The following is an 18060-nucleotide window of genomic DNA, read 5'->3' as shown; positions in this document are numbered from 1 at the left end:
TGAGTAATAAGAACTCTGACTTAACCGTTTGAGTGAATTTTCATTTTCTGTTTTGCATAAGAGTACTTTAAATTAAGAAATTGAAATCATTTTTGTTTTCAATTTTGCAGACTGGAAATGTTATTTGTATTATACAGTTAATTATCAAATTTTTTATTTCAGTAATTTTAAGATTGGAAGTTTTGATCTTAATTCTGTAACAGAATTATCTCAAATGAAATCAATGTTATCAGGTAAATTGGAGCTTTAAAAAAAAGATTCAGATCTACAGATTCAGAGGTAACTTTCCCACGACCCACATTGTGAAAGAGTTTCCATGTTTTAAGCCTGGCTTATAGAGTATTCTTCTAGTAATTTGTAAATTTATTCATTAAGGCGCGCTGTGTCAGCCTCAGTGACTCATCGTGTGTGACACAGACCAGGGGAATTGTCTTTCAGGATCGTACCAAAGAAAGCTCTTTTATTCTGTCCCCATTTGACTTACGATTTTGCTTCTGCTACAGAAATTGACAATATGTGGCTGAAATTGAAAAATAACATTCCAGGCTGCATTAGGTTGTGTGACATTTCCTACTGATTAATAAACCATGGAATACGTTAGTGTTTTTTTTCTTAGAAAATTTTCTCGATCGGATTTAATTGTGACAATATTAACTGTAGCAGAATTACAGTTCCACTAACTCAGTCAAGTCGGAGATTTTTATCAGAGAAGAAACTAAATAAATGCTTAAAGCAGGATGTATCAAGCATTACTAATTTTACCTTAATTGTTAGGAAGTAAACCATGGAGTGAAAATAACATTTTGATGCCCATGTACGAGCATGGTTATTTTTCGTCTTACACGGTAAAATTTGCTGCATCAAGTTTTTATAGAGGAAATGGTGATAGATTTTTTTTGAGTCCTGCAGTGTAATTATGGATTAGAGTCGTTAATGATGATTGAGATCCAATGTTGTAGCTATACACTTTCCATGCCATGTCCTTTCGGAGGGACACGCTTTAGCTCTTGACGCAATCTCCTGACAATGATTTGAGAGACTAGAATTCATATCACAGCAGTGGATGATTGTGACCATAATAATGGAATATTAGCTCTCTCTTCTGGTAAATTGCTACTTTTTACTTGAGAATTATCTTGTTTTTGGAAATATTGTTGGTTTCAAGCATTTGTATTAAAGGAATTTATGACAATTCTCCTTTTAAAAAGCCATATTATGAAAAGCTTGTCATAATATGGTGAGTTTTCTTAATATGTGAACATGAATATTTTTGGAAAAGTTACCAGGGGTACTCTTTGTTTTAGAATAATTGTTATGCTACTTAATTATATATATATTTTTTTATTCTGGTACTCATAAGATGTGTTACAATTTTTTCCTCATTTAACATGTCATTATATGATTACAATTGAACTATGATACATCTTGTACAGCATGACTGGGACAGTCCAAAACCTTATAGGGATATATGATTATGTTTTCAGAGTCCTAAGTCTATAGAGTCTCTGAATGATAATGATTTAATATATCCAGGTTAAAATGACATAATTTATACATATATAGGCTAAACACAATTTTTTCAAAGAAGATGATGTATTGTGTTGGACTTATTGTCTATGCACATGTATATTGATATAGAGCTAAAAGTCGATCAACACATTTTTCCTTGGGTTACCTCTTTGCCATATAGTTGTGGGACATTATATATAATACGATTGTACTCAGTCTGCCTTAGTTGAGAGAAAGATCAGGGCATCATGTCAGGGTGAAGTGAAGGTCAAAATTATATTTAGTTAACAAATTTAAATCTAGGTCAAATTAGCATTATTGAGGAATTATTTCAGAAATTAAGCTTTCCCTCTTTATCAGAAAGACAAAAATGAAATTACAAAAGGACAAGATAGGCTAATTAGACCCCTTTTTGGCCCCAGGATTGGGGTGCAGGTCTCATAGAATGATGCAAATATTCACAATCAAAAACCTCTTGTCATCTCAGGTGTTATAAAAAATTGATTATTGACTCTAAATGAAGGTCAGAGGTCATAGGAAGGTCACACAATTTATCAATTTCCAAATTTTCTCTTTTTTTATTATAATTTTTATCAATTTTAAACCACATTTTGATTCAGAAAAAAGAGGGCACACGCAAGCTTGTCTTAATCTACCAAATTTGTAGATATTTCTTGCGTTAAAATTAGTTTTGGATACTGGTACATACAGTGTATACATAAATCTTGTGTTTAAAAATCTCAGATAGACAATTAAGTTTGTGCTCTCTGTTTTTCAAAGTGAAAAGTATCTAAAATTTTACAAATTCCATCATAGTTGAGGAAATTCAGTAAAACGTACCCTGTCAGCCTTACATGACCTCTGTGTATGCTTTGAAACAAAATTTAATGAATGCTGGTTTTAAAACAAGCATTGTTTAACGTTCTTAATTGCAAACTGTAACAATTTTAACTACATGTTTTAAATTTTATGTCAAACAGGGGGCCAAATTTGGCCATTACCTGATCTTATAGAATTCAAATATACATGTATCTAATGCAAGTTTTACTTATATTAATTCACCTACTTTTATTGAACAAATTATGTTAAACTGCAGCAGAATTATTTAGTCAATTTACAATCTCTTTGTAAATAATAACTACACATATATATCCAAAAAATGATGAGGTATTATAACTCACCTTTTGATAATGTAGACGGCATGGTATTCAAAAATATATGATAATTATATCTTTAAGTGCACTTATGCCATGATAATTTAGTAACTTGAAAATTTTGTAAAATTCCACTTGGGTCTTAATTTATATGGATAATCTTTCATTTAAGGTGTATTGTCTTTGATGTGATTGCAAGCCTTGCATGTACAGAAAAAAAAGCATTTTGTCAGCCAGTATAAATCTAGTAAATCTTTTTTATGATTTATGTGTTATAAAGTCATAATTACTGCAATTAATGGCCATCCAGCATTTCTATTGACCCAGAAAAGTATACCCTAGGGTAGCCATTCTGTTTCACTGTGAAGGAATTTAATACAGAAATAATGTTTTTATTCTATGTAAAGGTAACAAGATAGGTCCCAAAGTGAAGGCATTGCTGTATTGATGAGTTTTGGATCCTAGAAACCATAAATTCTCCATTTTTTTTTTAGACTGGTCTGTGCGACAGAGCCAAAGGTCTTCATTGATTGCTGGGACAATCGCATTGTCCCTTGCTTCCATGTGTTGTCCATTGTCTGTTCATGGCCTGCAGGCATCAGTAGGCAGCACGAATAGTCTCCCTAAGCTCGTAGATTTTGCTAATCTCTTCTTTGTAAATTGACTGTCATTTGCAGGAACAGAGATTTAGCATTGTTCTATAAAACTACATCCTCTTCTTACCTGGAGGTGATTCTGTGTGTACTCTGTCGCATCTCAGAGTTATTCTGTACGTATCGGAGAAAGTCTTTGGTGAATTAACTTGATTTGTGATGTTAACAGTCCTCAAGTGATTTTATTTTATTTGATTCTTAGATTAGTGTCTCTTTATGGTCTTGATATTATTTGTTCAAATTGGGATGTTGTGTGTTGAGTGCATGATATAACCTGTGAGATCTAGAGACAAATTAAGGTACAAATTAACAACTCAATCATTCATCTTGCAGGTGGAATATAAGTTGTGTCTGAAGACGATATGAGGACAGGACATTTTGTGAGATATGGACACGCTGGAGAACAAGTCGACATTAAATGAATTTAAATCATGAAGCGAAGCGACCATTTTATCTTGGATTTTACTTTACTATGGTGCTGGCTCTGTTACTTTGCACAAGGTAGGAATTATTATGTTAATTGATTTTAATTAGTCTCTCATTCATCAGGTATCTTAAAGATGGTACGCAGAGGTTTCTCTTTTATTTTACTTTACCCGTACAATAAGGAGATTCTTTGGAATCAAATACGTCAGAGTATCTGAGGAAATTTACCATACTTATCCAGCCATTAATTTGGCCAAGATTGCATGATTATGATGTTAAAGCCATACATCTTAATATAATGAATTTCTTTTTCTTGAAATGACACGTATTTCAAGGATACTTTCACAAGATTCTCAAGAAATTTATTTTTAACTTGAAAACCATTAAAATTTGGTGTTTAATTTAATTAATGAATTTTCCCTCTTTTGAAATTTATATCACCTTAATTAGTGAACAATCAATTTTAATAAGTAATGAAAAATAGCCTCTGTTCATTGTATTACGATAGTCTGTTATCGGGCATTTGTGTATATACTTGACATTTGATCATGAATCCCCTCGAGTGATATTGACAGAATTAACAACAAGCATCCATTGACAAATACACCTGTTTGACAGCCTAATCATGGACAATCTTATAGGTCCATTAGGGCTACAAAACACCTTAATTATTGTCTACCTGTCAATTCGCACCTCATTTACCTCAGGTAGATTTAAAGTCTCGTTTGTTTCTGATATGTCACGTTGTTGCGTTTATAGTTAAACAGGTACAGAACATTTGACAGTTACAGTGGCAAGGTGATGGTGTTAGATTTTATGTTAATTATTAATATCATTTGTAATGAAGTTAGATGATCAATTGCTTGTTACATGGTGTAATTTTATGTAATAAAGATCTGATAAATTCTAATCTTGTGCAAGACTGAAATGTTTGAAGACCTTGTAGTCAATGAAGAATTCATTTGCTGTTCTTTCAACATTTTTCATTAGAAAAAGAAAAGGAAAAGGAGAGAAAATGAGAAATATATACACTAGTATATATAAATGATTGTGATCAATACTCGATTAGAAAAAAAGTAGGCACGAATTGTGATATAGCAAACTTCTTTAGGACTGATTGTTATTATATACATAGATCATGAATCTTTGATTAGACAAATGCCTCTAAAATATGTAGCAAACTCTTCCGAACTTCAGAGAGCATGCTTTATGAGAGACTTGTGTTTCTAAACGTAGCCAAAGTCTGGCCTAGCTAGAACCAGTTTTAAGAAAGGAAACCAATTTGCTCTCTGTCAGTTTTCCATTGATTTCACTATTATTATTAAATTTATATATCTCAGTTCCGTGACTCTCTGCCCTCTCTCAATAAATTGTTATGGGATATGCAATAAGTATATGTTTTATTTATGTGTGCTTACTGAGTACCCAGACAAATTTTATTACACCCAATTACAAGATGGGATATGGGGAAATCAATACGGAGAGGGAATTCAGTAAAACACACTTCATCACACTGGAATGAGACAAAATTCAGTTGATTGTGGCTGAAACAATTAGAAGTCGGGAACACTGCCTGCATGCAATTAATGAAGGCTGAGGAACTTTTTTCATGATAGGACCAAAATCAATAAATTTTTGTTTTGTTCATGGATTTATGAATCTTTGCATTGAGTTTATCAGTTGAATTTTGTGTATTCAGTCACCGCATATCTGATACCGTAATTACCCTTAAACTCATTAAATATTGTAAAGCTAATGCACAATGCATTAAGGTGCCGGGAATTTTTGTCTTGTAATAAAACAGTCAATGTATGCAGTGCTTGTTTTGTTAAGAATAAAAGGCAAAAAATATTCACTAAAAGTTGATGTTACAAAGTAACTGGAAGAAGACAACAAAAACTGTATCTATATTTCAACAGAGCGAGACGTGTCTAAGGTTATTCATCAGTCTTTGCTCTCAAGGAAATCCAATATACTTTTTTCTCTCTCTCTGCGTCCCAGTATCGTAATTTAACCATGTTTCCAGAGACATTTTACTCGTCACGAGAGGCTGTCAGGGAGAATGAGCCACATTTGCTGGTCAGGATATAGCACTTTTAATATTGTTCGTGAATTTCCGCGGCTTCTGTAGAGAGACATCAATCAAAATTTATACAGAGAAATTTATCACCCACAACCACTCGGCCGCTGTCGGTCTGATTACTTATAAATCGCGCAGAATTCATTTTTACCAAATTATCACTTGCCACTGCTTGTGAAAATCTGACAATCGCTGGTCAATTCGGCCATCGATTCTGTCGACAAGCTCAGATATGCTTGCATCATTAACTTTTTTGCCTGCGTGTGATTTTTTTTTCCACCAAGGACGTGATCCAAGATCCAAGATTAACGAAGTAATGGTGAAGATGTCTCGGGAGTTATAAGACATGCAGGCAGCTCCTTGGTTGGTCAATCCTATCAGAGGAGCACAGATCATGAAGCTTTTAATGAAATCATAATGCCACTCAATCAGCCATTCCAAATGATCTTGATGTACCATGTATACTCTAGTACAAGGTGGTGAGGAATACATCAGATGTCATGAAATATTAAAGATATCCACAGCACATCAGAAAGCTGTAAATTTGATATGAAAGGCTCAGACGTACCTTAAGCATAGAGAGTAACTTTAAGAAACTATATAAAGACATTGTAACAATTTAAGAGTCCTCAGATAAATATAGATGCACCATACTTGAGATATCTTAAATTGTAGAACTCATAAAGTTGAGGAGGGTGGGGGTAATGACATTCATTTTTTTTATGTTCAATGCTCCTAAATGTTTTAATACCATGCTTCTCTGAAGTCTTACAAATTAAGTTATTGTCAACAGTTTGAAAGTGTGATATCAGGCCCATCCATGCTTTATTTTTGATGTTTTTTTCTTGTTCACTGATCTAACAAATTGAAATTTTCAGCAGATTGGGGTGTTATGTTAGGAGGACAATGGATTCCCTTTGTGCCGTTTAGTATGACCATTTTTACACTCCCAAGCCTCATTTTCAGATTGATGCCTTCCATTATGGTCACCCAGTCTTCCAAGATAATGTGATTTTTCAACAGATTGTACTTTGTGAAATGGAATCAAATTGTGCTAGTGATGTCTGTTGAAACTTTGATTGGTTCTAAGTGGTCTGCGGAAATGTCCTCTAAACTCCATAGAATGCTAATGCATCAGAGAGAAAAAATGCTTAGCCTTATTGTCATGGCAGTGGCTTGATTGGGTTTTTTGGGTGGTTGTTGAATTAATGCAATGCATTTTGTTCTGTTAAATTCACATCTCAAATAGAGAAAAAGAATATCCAGAGCATCACAGATACCTGCATATATGAGATTTCTGTTGCTTCTCCATCATTTAAAAAAAAAATTGGAAAAAATTTATCTTCTTTCCTAGCTCTCCCAGTATCAATTTTTTCTTCATTTGACAGAACTTGAACTTGTTTATGAGGAAGCTAGATTTTAGTACTATGTTTGCATGAGGAAATTTATTGTGAACAATAAAAAATATAGCATTTTGTTCTTGTTTGTAGTCTTCAATTCGATATTACCTCAAATCAAATTTTGCCATTTGTTCACAATTAAAGCAATTAATAAAAAGGCAAAATTTTTTGACACTGTGAACATAAGAAGGTATAAGCTAACTTTTGTCAGAATTCAGGATTCATTGCAGTAAAAAACAAAACTGTTCTGCTGAGTACTTATGAACTCCAGGAGATCTTCATCTCTTTAGCTATTTTGGTATGAAGATCAAAGTACAGTATATATATATATATATATGGCTCTATTGTTTCAGCATCTATACTCCACTGTGGAAAATCTGTCTACCAAGGTGTCTGGATCATTGATTTCTGAGGGTAGAACCATAATTACCCTATCCCTTTCTAATGATTTTAAACTTTTTTTAGGGAAAATTTTTGCTAGCAATGCCATTATCTGACTAGAATTGATCGCAATTCATAACTGAGGGATACCTTTGGAATCATCATTGTTTGTGGGGGACCAGTGTTCAAGGATTTCATAGGTCACCCTCAATACCTACGAATTTACATTGACATGAAGGATGTCAACGTAATGATTCAATGAACGTTCTCTATATGCAAGTTGCACACAAAATTATGTCCCAAGACATGAACTAGTATAATTTAATTTGGTTGCCCATGAACATTGACCCCTGACAAATTAAGATGATCAATTCCAGTGTATATATATTTAGAATGATCAAATCAAACAAAGCTATACAGAACAACCATACATGTAACTATGACAGATGCCATTTACCATTTACTCAGTTTATTCATAGTACTGTACTAATTATTTTGATTATATGTTTCTGTGGAGATTTCAGAGGGACATCATTAATAATTCTTCATAATTTTCTTTTATATTACATCATACATGTCTTGATTATGTCATTATGGAAGAAAGAGTGTTTACTTAGTAACCATCATTATTTTGAAGTTATGAAATATGAAATTAATATTTATTTTACAAACATTATTGAGTACTTTGAGTAGTCATGCATTGATGTTTTCAACAGAATATTAAATTTTTTTCATATAAGTAAAACTGATATGCAATGTGACATTTGCACATTAATATGCTAGTGAATGTTTTACATATCATGGCATAGCTGAGAGTGAAAAAAATGTGTTGTTCAAGATGATAACAAAATTGGGGGGGGGGGGGGGAGTGAGGGTATCCTTTGCCTTTAATTTCTTTTCTTCCTTAATTATGAGCTCTAGCTGCTATCATTCTTCTGCAGCCCTGAGTATAACAATCATCCAGGGACTTAATTTAATCATCATCACCCATCACATTTTACGTCAGTGGTATATGACCTGAGGAAAGCCCTAACTTGATTGAGACACAGAAATGCATTGACCTGCCCAGAGTCATGGGGCTTTTAAAGGAGAAAACTCTTTACTACGCATCTGATACAGGTGTAAATTTGACCCCTGAGATTGGCTGATGATGTGTTTATTGACCCTGAGGTCATAGAATCCATAGCAATCACCATAAGCACAGACAGTAATTATTGATACCAGTTCATATTTGAGTTTCAGGGAAATTATTAATTAATCCATGTATTAGAATTGCGTGTTAGAAAATTCAGTTGTAGAGAAAAAGAGTTGTATGAAGGAACTTTGGTCTTACTTGGAAGCAATTTGAAATTCACTTTTTAAAAAAATAATTTGGGTATATATTTATACTTTTAAAGCTGAGAAAGTAAATTAAGTTAATACAGCTGTGTTTTACACAAACTTATTTTTAGCTTACCTGCGCCAATTTTTAATTTAAAAAATGTATATGGAACATTTTGATTGATTGAGTGATGGTATGTTGTTTAACGTCCCATTAGAGAATTTTTCACTCATATAGAGACGTCACCATATACCAGTGAAGGGCTTCAAATTTTGACCTTTACTTGGCACTCAGGGCCATTGAGCAGTGAGGGCCGATCTTTATCGTGCCAACGCCTGCCGTGACATGGGGCCTTGGTTTTTAAGGTTTCATCCAAAGGACCTGGAACTTTCACTTCAAAGTGCCGAGCACATGCCAAAGAAACAGTTGCTACCCATTTTTTATCAACTTGGGTCAGTTGCGACCGGAGATTCAAACTTGCGACCTCCCAGTCATGGAGAGAGCACTCTACTGATTGAGCTACCGTAAACAGTTGGAACATTTTGAAAAATCTTCTTGTAAAAACTGTAGGGTAAAATTAGTTTACTGAATGTGTAAGCAACCTCCATGTAAAGATTATGGTTTGGGAACTTGGGTTATTTTGGAGCCACCAGGGACTGGGGATGGGGGTTGGAGTTGCAATTTATTTTTTACTTGACCATGTTGAACAGAAAATCATAATTGGGATGATGTGGGGCTAATATTTCATGATTTGAGTTCAGATCTAGAGTTTTATCTTGGAATATTTAATTTTTTCAGCAACATAAAATCAAAAGATGTCTTAAATTTAAGGGCCACATAGGGTTTTGTCAAAACATTCTTAGTCAGAAAGAGAATCAAGTCTCAGGTGAGCATTATGGCCATTGGGCTTCTTGTTAAAACTGACAATGCACATGTATCATTCATTCCAAAGGAGCCATTAGAGCTCTCTATTCTTAAGATTAATGGTCTTGTTAAAGCTGTTCTTTATTCCAGGGGCCTATATGTGACATGTTTCTAAACGCAAAGCCTATTTAGTTTTTTTTTTTTATTATCAGAGTTTGTGTGACAGTATTGATTTTAAAACTGAGAGTCAAAGAGTCAAGTTCCCTTGGGAGTCCATCCGTGACAACACTTAATGACTGCGGGCTCAAGATCAATACACACAAATTAAACTCAGTAAAACCTTTGTGATCATGCAGCTCATCTTATAAACATGAAACCTAAGTTTGTAAACACTTATTTTCTTACTGCAGTTGGACGTTGATATGTCAATTAATAACAATGATTAAGTTATGATGCTAATTAAGTGATACTGTAATAGTGAGTATTTCTGTGTTAGTTCATTTGTATGGGGATCCCACAGGACATTTATATGCTGTTTCAGATGTCATGATACAATATGATGCAGTTATGCATGTACAGTAATTGTGCAAAAGTAATGCTCCAGTGGAATGATATCCAACCAGTCGCTGAAATTCAGATCAGATGATAAAAGTGAATACAGATTACGTAATATCATAATCTGTTAACCTTGAAGATGTGATTGAGAAACTGTTAAATGATAAAACTTGCAAAATGTGGGAGGAAAAAAAGACCATGAGCTTCTTCTTTTAAAAAAAAGTTTTGAGGACAATTACATGAAAAACTCTAATTAAATTACATTACAACAATACAATTTAACAGTTGAACAATTAACTTATTAAAGAGTAGGTGAAGTAAGAATGGGTAATTTAAGTCTGCACACGTTTTATTTCACTGTTCTTCATTCAGTTAGGAATTAAGTGCTTGAAAATTCATAATAAGCACTTGTGTATACATGTGTAGAAATAAGAAATCTTAATCAAATGTTGTGGAGAAGGTCTCTAAGTATAGGTACATGTATTATGTATTACCGATGAGCTTTGATATCTTGAACAGTGATATCTTGAATATCTGGATATAACATTAATTTATTGTCAAAGTGAATTGTAATGTACCAACCACTCTTTCTTTATGTATTTTAGTGTCAATATCTTGAATTCTCAAAGATCTCAAAGTTTCCTCCTTTCCCAATGAGTTCAAGATAACAAGGTTTGACTGTATAATATTCTATGTCATGTCTGTCTGTTCCTCTTTGTGATGGGGACATATATAATCTTTGTGAAAGGCAGAAACATTGAAGTTTTTGTTACACATAGGGAAAATGTATCATGACCCAGAACTTAAGGCAATGTTAACAAATAAAGTCAAGGTCATACCTAAGACTATGTATAGAGTGTCTCTTCCTTGTTATCACTTTGTAATCAAAGGATTGCAGACCCTTACAAATGACAATACATTGTATTTGCTTTTGACAAAGTCAGAATAACATAATATTCAATATACCTGTTTAGACCTTATAACTTTGTTATGTAGGAATTGTAGAGGCTCATTCTAGTTACTTCTGAACAATTGCTTCTAGCAATAAGAGAATATGGTGTGACAGTTAATACATCCATAATCAAGTTCAAAAACATTGGCGGTGTAAAATTTTAATAAGTTGTATTGCATGCATCAAAACATTAAGAGGACTTGCAGTTCAATGTCTAAAAATGGGCCAGTTCAAACTGAAAGCTGACGTAGCCATCTCATCACACACAGCGTGGGACTGACAGCATTGTACCAGCATCTGACCAAAAACACATTCTGGATCCTAGCCAGATTATTATGGCTTGGATGTGAATAATTTATTTGATTAATAATGAAGCTGTGGGAATCTTTTGTCTCTGAAAATCAAAGTTTTCTGTAAGCTATCATCTTTGACATTTTTTCTGGGATCCTTATTTTTCCCCATTGCTAATTTTTTTAATACATTTTTCCCCCAGATCGAAATCCTAAGCTCTTTGCCAACAGGCCATGATCATTGTATTAAATTTTTTTCTATAGTTCTAGTACTAATGTCCTTTATCACTTAAAAATCTTATATTGATGAAAATGTAGCATTTAATTTATTTATACAGCTGGTTTTTCATTCCATCACAAGAACAGATTTTGCTTTCATTTGACAAATATGTGCAAATGTGTTCAGATATGAGCATTTGATAACCTTTGCATATTGATTACAAATACAGTTTTACTCCTGATTTAGATCGCATCAGTGTTTTTCTGCATAGGTCTTTGTTTACAGAGAATCAATTAAAGCTCCCTGGTGACACAGAGAATTTTATGTGTTTCCTATCTACCAAACAAGAGAACATTAAAAACAACTGTAGAGAGCAGAATTATCATCATTTAATGATTTTCTTCTTGGTAACTGCTAGTAAAGGAGATTGTTCCTTTCTCTCAATATATTAATATGGACCAAGAGTAATTTTGAAAAAAAAGAGGTCTTTCTCAAGTGCTGTAAAGGGAAAGTCTTGCATGTAACTGCACAGTGCACATTGTCTTGTTGAATTGCTTTCAGTGGTTATAATTTTTTTCCCCCTCAAAGATTGCATTTAAACTTTGTTTTGGGTGCAATTCCCTTGGCTTCCACACAATGTGCATTATGATTTAGGTAAAGTTTTCACTAGCTGTTAAAAGCTTTTCATTGTGTATGTTTTGATTTAAAAAAAAAATTATTTCTACATACTACTTATATTTAAAATCTTAAATAAAATTTTCACATTTTCAACTGGAATATATATATAGGAGAAATCTAAAAAATCTTTTTCCTAGGAACAGCAAAGCTGGATTAGTCATATTTATATGGAAGCATTTGCAGGTAGTGTAGGATCAAATTTGTTTAAATCATGACCCTTGGGAGTAGAATAGGGCAACATGGGCAGTCAAAGTTTTACTTTATAATGCATGGGAAAATCTCTAAAAAAAATCTTCCTCTCAAGAAAGAACACTTAGCAAAGCCATCATTAGACATGTTAATATGGAAGCATTTCCTCAGGTAGTGTAAACTGAAGTTTGTTAAAATCATGACCCCCTTGGGTTGGTTAGTGCCATAATGTGTGATCAAAGTTTTACATAAGAATATGTAAGAAAAAGGAACTTACTCAGTTGAGGGTTGTGGCCCATGGATCTCCTTTTTAGCTCTTCTGAGCCAAAGGCTCAAAGAGCTTAGATGCTATGGCCATTTGTGCGGTGTGCATAAACTTTTTAGAATATGGGCCATAACTCAAGAACCCCTTGGCCAATTATTGTCAAATTTGTCACAGGGTATCCTTGGCCCAAGGGCTCCCTTTTATACTAAAACTAGGGTTGTGACCCTTAAACAAGGGGAGATAATTAGGAAAATAGAAACAAAAGTACTGGTTGCTAAAAAATCTTCTTCTCAAGAACCACTGGGCAGATTATCACCAAACTTACGCAAAAGGATGAGGATATGTCATAGATAAAAAATTGTTCAAGGCATCACTCTGGGGCAAAGGGCGTGGTCTCAAGGTCACTTCAAAGTTGACCAAAAATTACATTTTATTAAAATGTTGATATTTTGCTTACTATAAGGACTAGGATCATCAAATCTTGTCAGGTGATGCATCTAAGGACCTCATATCATGTTGACTCAAAAGTAGGTCACTGTGACCTACTTTTTAAATTTTGTGGCCATTCTTTTTCAAAATGATTTAGAGGCATATTTTGAACAATTTAAGGCCTATGATCATCAAACTTTGTCAGTTGATGTATCTTGGGTCCTCGAAGTACGTCAACTAAAAAGTAGTTCACCTTGACCTACTTTTTGAATTTTATGGCTAAATCTTTTTCAAAACAATTAAGGTCATTAATTAGAATACCGAGAGGTTTAGAATCATTAAATCTTGTAAGATGATGCATCTTGGGGCCATAAAACATATTTATTAAAAAGTAGGTCACAGTTACCTACTTTTTGAACTTTGCAGGCATTTGATTTCAAAGCGTTTTAGAGGCATAATTTGGACATTTTAAGGCCTATGGTCATAAAACTTTGTAAGTTAATGCATCTTGGGTCCTCAAAAAATGTCAACTGAAAAGTAGGTCACTGTGACCTACTTTTGAAAATTTATGGCTTTAATTAAATATTTCAGGTACTAATTGGCTTAGAATCATCAAACTTTGTCAGTTGATGCATCTTTGGTCCTCGGAGTACAACAACTGAAAAGTAGGTCACCCTGACTTACTTTTGAAAATTTATGGCTTAAATATTTCAGGTACTTTTTGGCTTAGAATCATCAAACTTTGTCAGTTGATGCATCTTGGGTCCTTGGAGTACGACAACTGAAAAGTAGGTCACAGTGACCTACTTAATATTTTCGGGTTCTATTTGGTTTAGAATCATCAAAATTGGTCAGTTGATGCATCTTGGGTCCTATGGGTAGGATGACTGAAAAGTAAGTCACTGTGACCTACTTTTGAAAATCTATGGCTTTTAAATTAATTAAATATTTCAGGTACTAATTGGCTTAGAATCATCAAACTTTGTCAGTTGATGCATCTTGGGTCCTTGGAGTACAACAACTGAAAAGTAGGTCACTGTGACCTACTTATAAAATTTTATGGTTATAATTTTAAAAAATATTTTAGGTATTAATTGGCTTAGAATCATCAAACTTAGTTGATGGGTCCTCAGAGAATGACAAGTGATAAGTAGGTCACCATGGCCAACTCTCAGGTACTAATTAACTTAGAAACATCTTGGGCTCTCTGAATGTGAATTGGAATTTCAAGGGTTTATCTAAATATACAGGATACTTAGAGGCTTCAAATAGAAGTGATAGGTTGTACAGTTTATCAGAAGAGCGATTCAAGGCCCTTGGGCCTCTTGTTGGCATTCTTTTTGAGATTTAATTGTAAGTGTACTTCAATGATGACATTTGCAAGAAACCCAAACATTCTCTATATTTTTAGGTTAAAAATACTTAAGTGTTATGTTACTCTAAATTTGGGATATATTGTATATGTTTCATTAATATTTACCCTCTTTTTGCCAACTTCTCTGAAAGAGGCTGCCAATGCAATTACTTGTTGGAATTTAACTATGGTATGGTGAACTTTCATATACATGTATTAATTGTAAATAAAAATGTCTTGTTTTGACTTCAGTCCAATACTTTTATGGTTGAATATGTGTTGTTCCTAAAGCAGATTCGACCTGAGAATATTGAAAAGAGTAATTCTGAATTTAGCTGATAAAATTAATGGAAAAAAATTATGTTGGCCTTGTGTAAATAAGTGTTGAGTAACAACCAAAAAATATCTTATTATTAAAGTGTAAAAAGTCTTGATTAAAACTGTCAATGGTTCATCAAAATGTTTTTGGGATTAAGATGTTTAAACTGGGTCTGAGAGTTGAACACGCCCCTGTGTAAATACAACTGTGACAGATCAATGAGGCGCATTCATCTTCCATTGTAACCATTCCAATAGGCATTGTCAGACATGGGGACTAGTTTATATTGGTTCTGTCTCCAGATCAATTGTGAGGGTTGTACTCCTATAGTTAGCCGGGTAAATACACCAGAGCATGGGGCTATATTGTCCTAGCACTTTACGCTCTCGACTTCTCCTCCCGTTGGTAAACAGTGACCGGCTGATCCTGCTCTCACACTTCAATAAATTAAATCATACAATGTTTCAATAAGCCAAGTTTACAAATGGCAGCAAGACTGAGCACTTGACAAAGTTGGGGATTACTCTTTTAATATGATATGCATACATACAGCTGCATCTTGTACCTAATTTTAAAAAGGATGCTACTTAGAAAGTTTATATTGTTGGTTTGAGCATATTAAAAATTATTGTCTATAAATTTGGGATAAAAGGTCTAAAAACTTATTTAATATAATGCCCTTTACAAGTTCAATACAGCTAGCAAAAATTTTACATTTGTATAAAAGTTTGGTTAATAAAATAATTATTGTGGTTCCACAATAAATACAATGACTGCTGATAACACATTAAATAGTTTCGCTTCAGATTTAAACTTGAGATTTCACAAGTACATCTTAGGAGTTGTGAAATGCTGTTTATTTTTATGGAATTGAGACACAAGAGAAGAGCAGCGGTCAAAGAAGAAACAAAATTTTTAAGAGGGTATTAGGTAAATAGGTGGTTTAAATTATGAAATTCTACTCAGTAAAACAAACTTGCATGTTTTACTTGTCATACTGTCAATACATGTAGGTCACAAGATTATTTACAATATTTATGATGAATATACGTGAGTGTTTGTTTGTAATCAAAGAATTACTGTAAACCAACTATTATTCGCATCATTTTTTATTTGCGATTCACCAATTTGAAATCAATCCACAACAATCATTTTCACAACTGAGGAAACATTCTCCACAAATACAAAGCAAAATAAATGGATCGCGGCGATTAATATTCGCAAGTTAAAGTAGGTCGCGAAACTCGCGAATATTTCTTGCTAGCAAATAAAAGCTGGTTAACAATATTTCACTAATTACAACTTAGAAACAAAACGTATGATGAGTGAAAAGGATATTTTCATTATTTGAGCATAAGATAAATAGATCTAAGATCATGATAATTCATAAGTAAAAAAATACTTAACACTTGTGGACCATACATTAATTACATTTTTATTAAAATAAAAAATCCAGGTCAAAGGAAGTTTAGTAATGAATTGTTATATTATGAAATAGCCATGTACTAGATTCGTGATATATTCAGAAACATACAAAGTTTGTTGACAGCATTGGGATTTATGATCTATCAAACACAGATAAATTTGACAAATATGGTGAAAATGCCGGGCTTCATGCAGTGTTAGGCCAAATAAAAAAATATGTGTGGTTCCGGTTACCCGACCTTCCCTATTTTATACCCCCGACCCTAAACTTTTTTTTTGACAATTTTCAAATTTCTGGAATTTTCCCCGATTTCCCTCATTGGCTCCAGTATTAGTTTTAGTTTCAGCAATGGTGGCCTTCTTTGACAACATCGTTTCAACATGTAGTACAAGTGTTTTGTCAGTTACAAATGTCACCACTTGAAAGGAAGCAATAGTATTATCTCACCAATATCACCAATAGTTAATTCAAGAACATTCAGTGATATTTTTGATGTTTATTATATCAAAAAAAAAAAACCTACCTACCTACCCTAATTTGTTTGGACGTGTAACCTGAACCACACATATTTTTTTATTTGGCCTTAGAAGATGTTCCATTTCTTCTGTTGTCATTATAGTTGTCAGAATTAGTGTCTAAGCCTTCAGCTTTGTTCAGGAATCCAGAGGGAATAAAAATGTTATTCATATTTGGTAATTTTCATTTTTATGATCATTGTTTTAGAGCTTTTATGATAATACAGATAGAATCATTAATTATAAATATTTCGGGAAGCCAGATGCCCCCTGTGTTTACGAGTCCATTCATAATTATACAGGACCATCCACTGATGGTGGAATTCCAAATTTCAAACCTGTCAGAAAAGTGACAAAAATTTCACCCTGGCAACCCCAGCTTCCTCTGAAAATTAGATTCCGTTATTAGCACAGTGGAAAATTTTCTTAATTATGGAAATGAGTCTTCATTTGCTTGGTGTGGAAAAAAAGAATAGAAATGAAATTAGACATTTTCTTTGTTCGCAGAGATGGCAACATTACAAATTAGAACTTGTAAAAGAATGGCTTTAGTCATTTTTCAGAATAACGACACTTTGCTAGATCAAATTGGACACTTGTTCCTGAAGTCTGAAGTTCTTAATTATTCCAGGTCTATTCTTGCTCATTGTAGACTGTAGAATACCATAGTTTAAAAATATATCAGGTAATCTGTAGGTCACTGACTTCATTAAGCTCCGAGCTTATAAGGAAGCAATTTTAACTTTTAACATATTGCAGAATTTCTGTCTCAGGAGTTGGTTGTATTAATTAGTTCTCAAAAATAAATAGCTATCAATGTACTGGCATAGAAAGCTTGAATATACCTTGTGCAGTTCTTTTTTTTTTGAAAGGGGGGGGGGGATATTATGCAAATCATTTGAAGTTGGCAGCAGAAAATAGTGATAACCTTTTGGCCTCCTCATATTAATTCCAAATTTAACTGATATGCTTCAATATATGTACCAGTTACTTGATGGTCCCCAAACTTTGTGCACATGAGGTTTCCTGTCAGGTTGGCCATCTGACAAGCAAAGGCCTTGGAGTGATTTTAGGGTCTAA

The 18060-nt window shown here is 33.4% G+C and overlaps 1 protein-coding gene across 1 annotated transcript in view; it reads left to right on the top strand.

Moving 5' to 3' along the window:
• The window catches only part of LOC133187548 (neuroglian-like), a 54232-nt gene that overhangs the window by 2966 nt on the left and 33206 nt on the right, over window positions 1–18060 (top strand). The window contains exon 2 of the mRNA XM_061322949.1: window positions 3650–3817. Within this exon, the coding sequence (XP_061178933.1) occupies window positions 3748–3817 (70 nt within the window). The 5' untranslated portion in view covers window positions 3650–3747. The remainder of the gene's footprint in view (window positions 1–3649; window positions 3818–18060) is intronic.

The sequence above is a fragment of the Saccostrea echinata genome, unplaced genomic scaffold (genome assembly GCF_033153115.1).
Source record: "Saccostrea echinata isolate AGI-Se365-2 ecotype Australia unplaced genomic scaffold, CSIRO_AGI_Sech_v1 ptg000015l, whole genome shotgun sequence".
Classification (NCBI taxonomy): domain Eukaryota; kingdom Metazoa; phylum Mollusca; class Bivalvia; order Ostreida; family Ostreidae; genus Saccostrea; species Saccostrea echinata.
The sequence above is the reverse complement of the archived record's forward strand: the minus strand, read 5'-3'. Positions and strand labels throughout refer to the sequence as shown.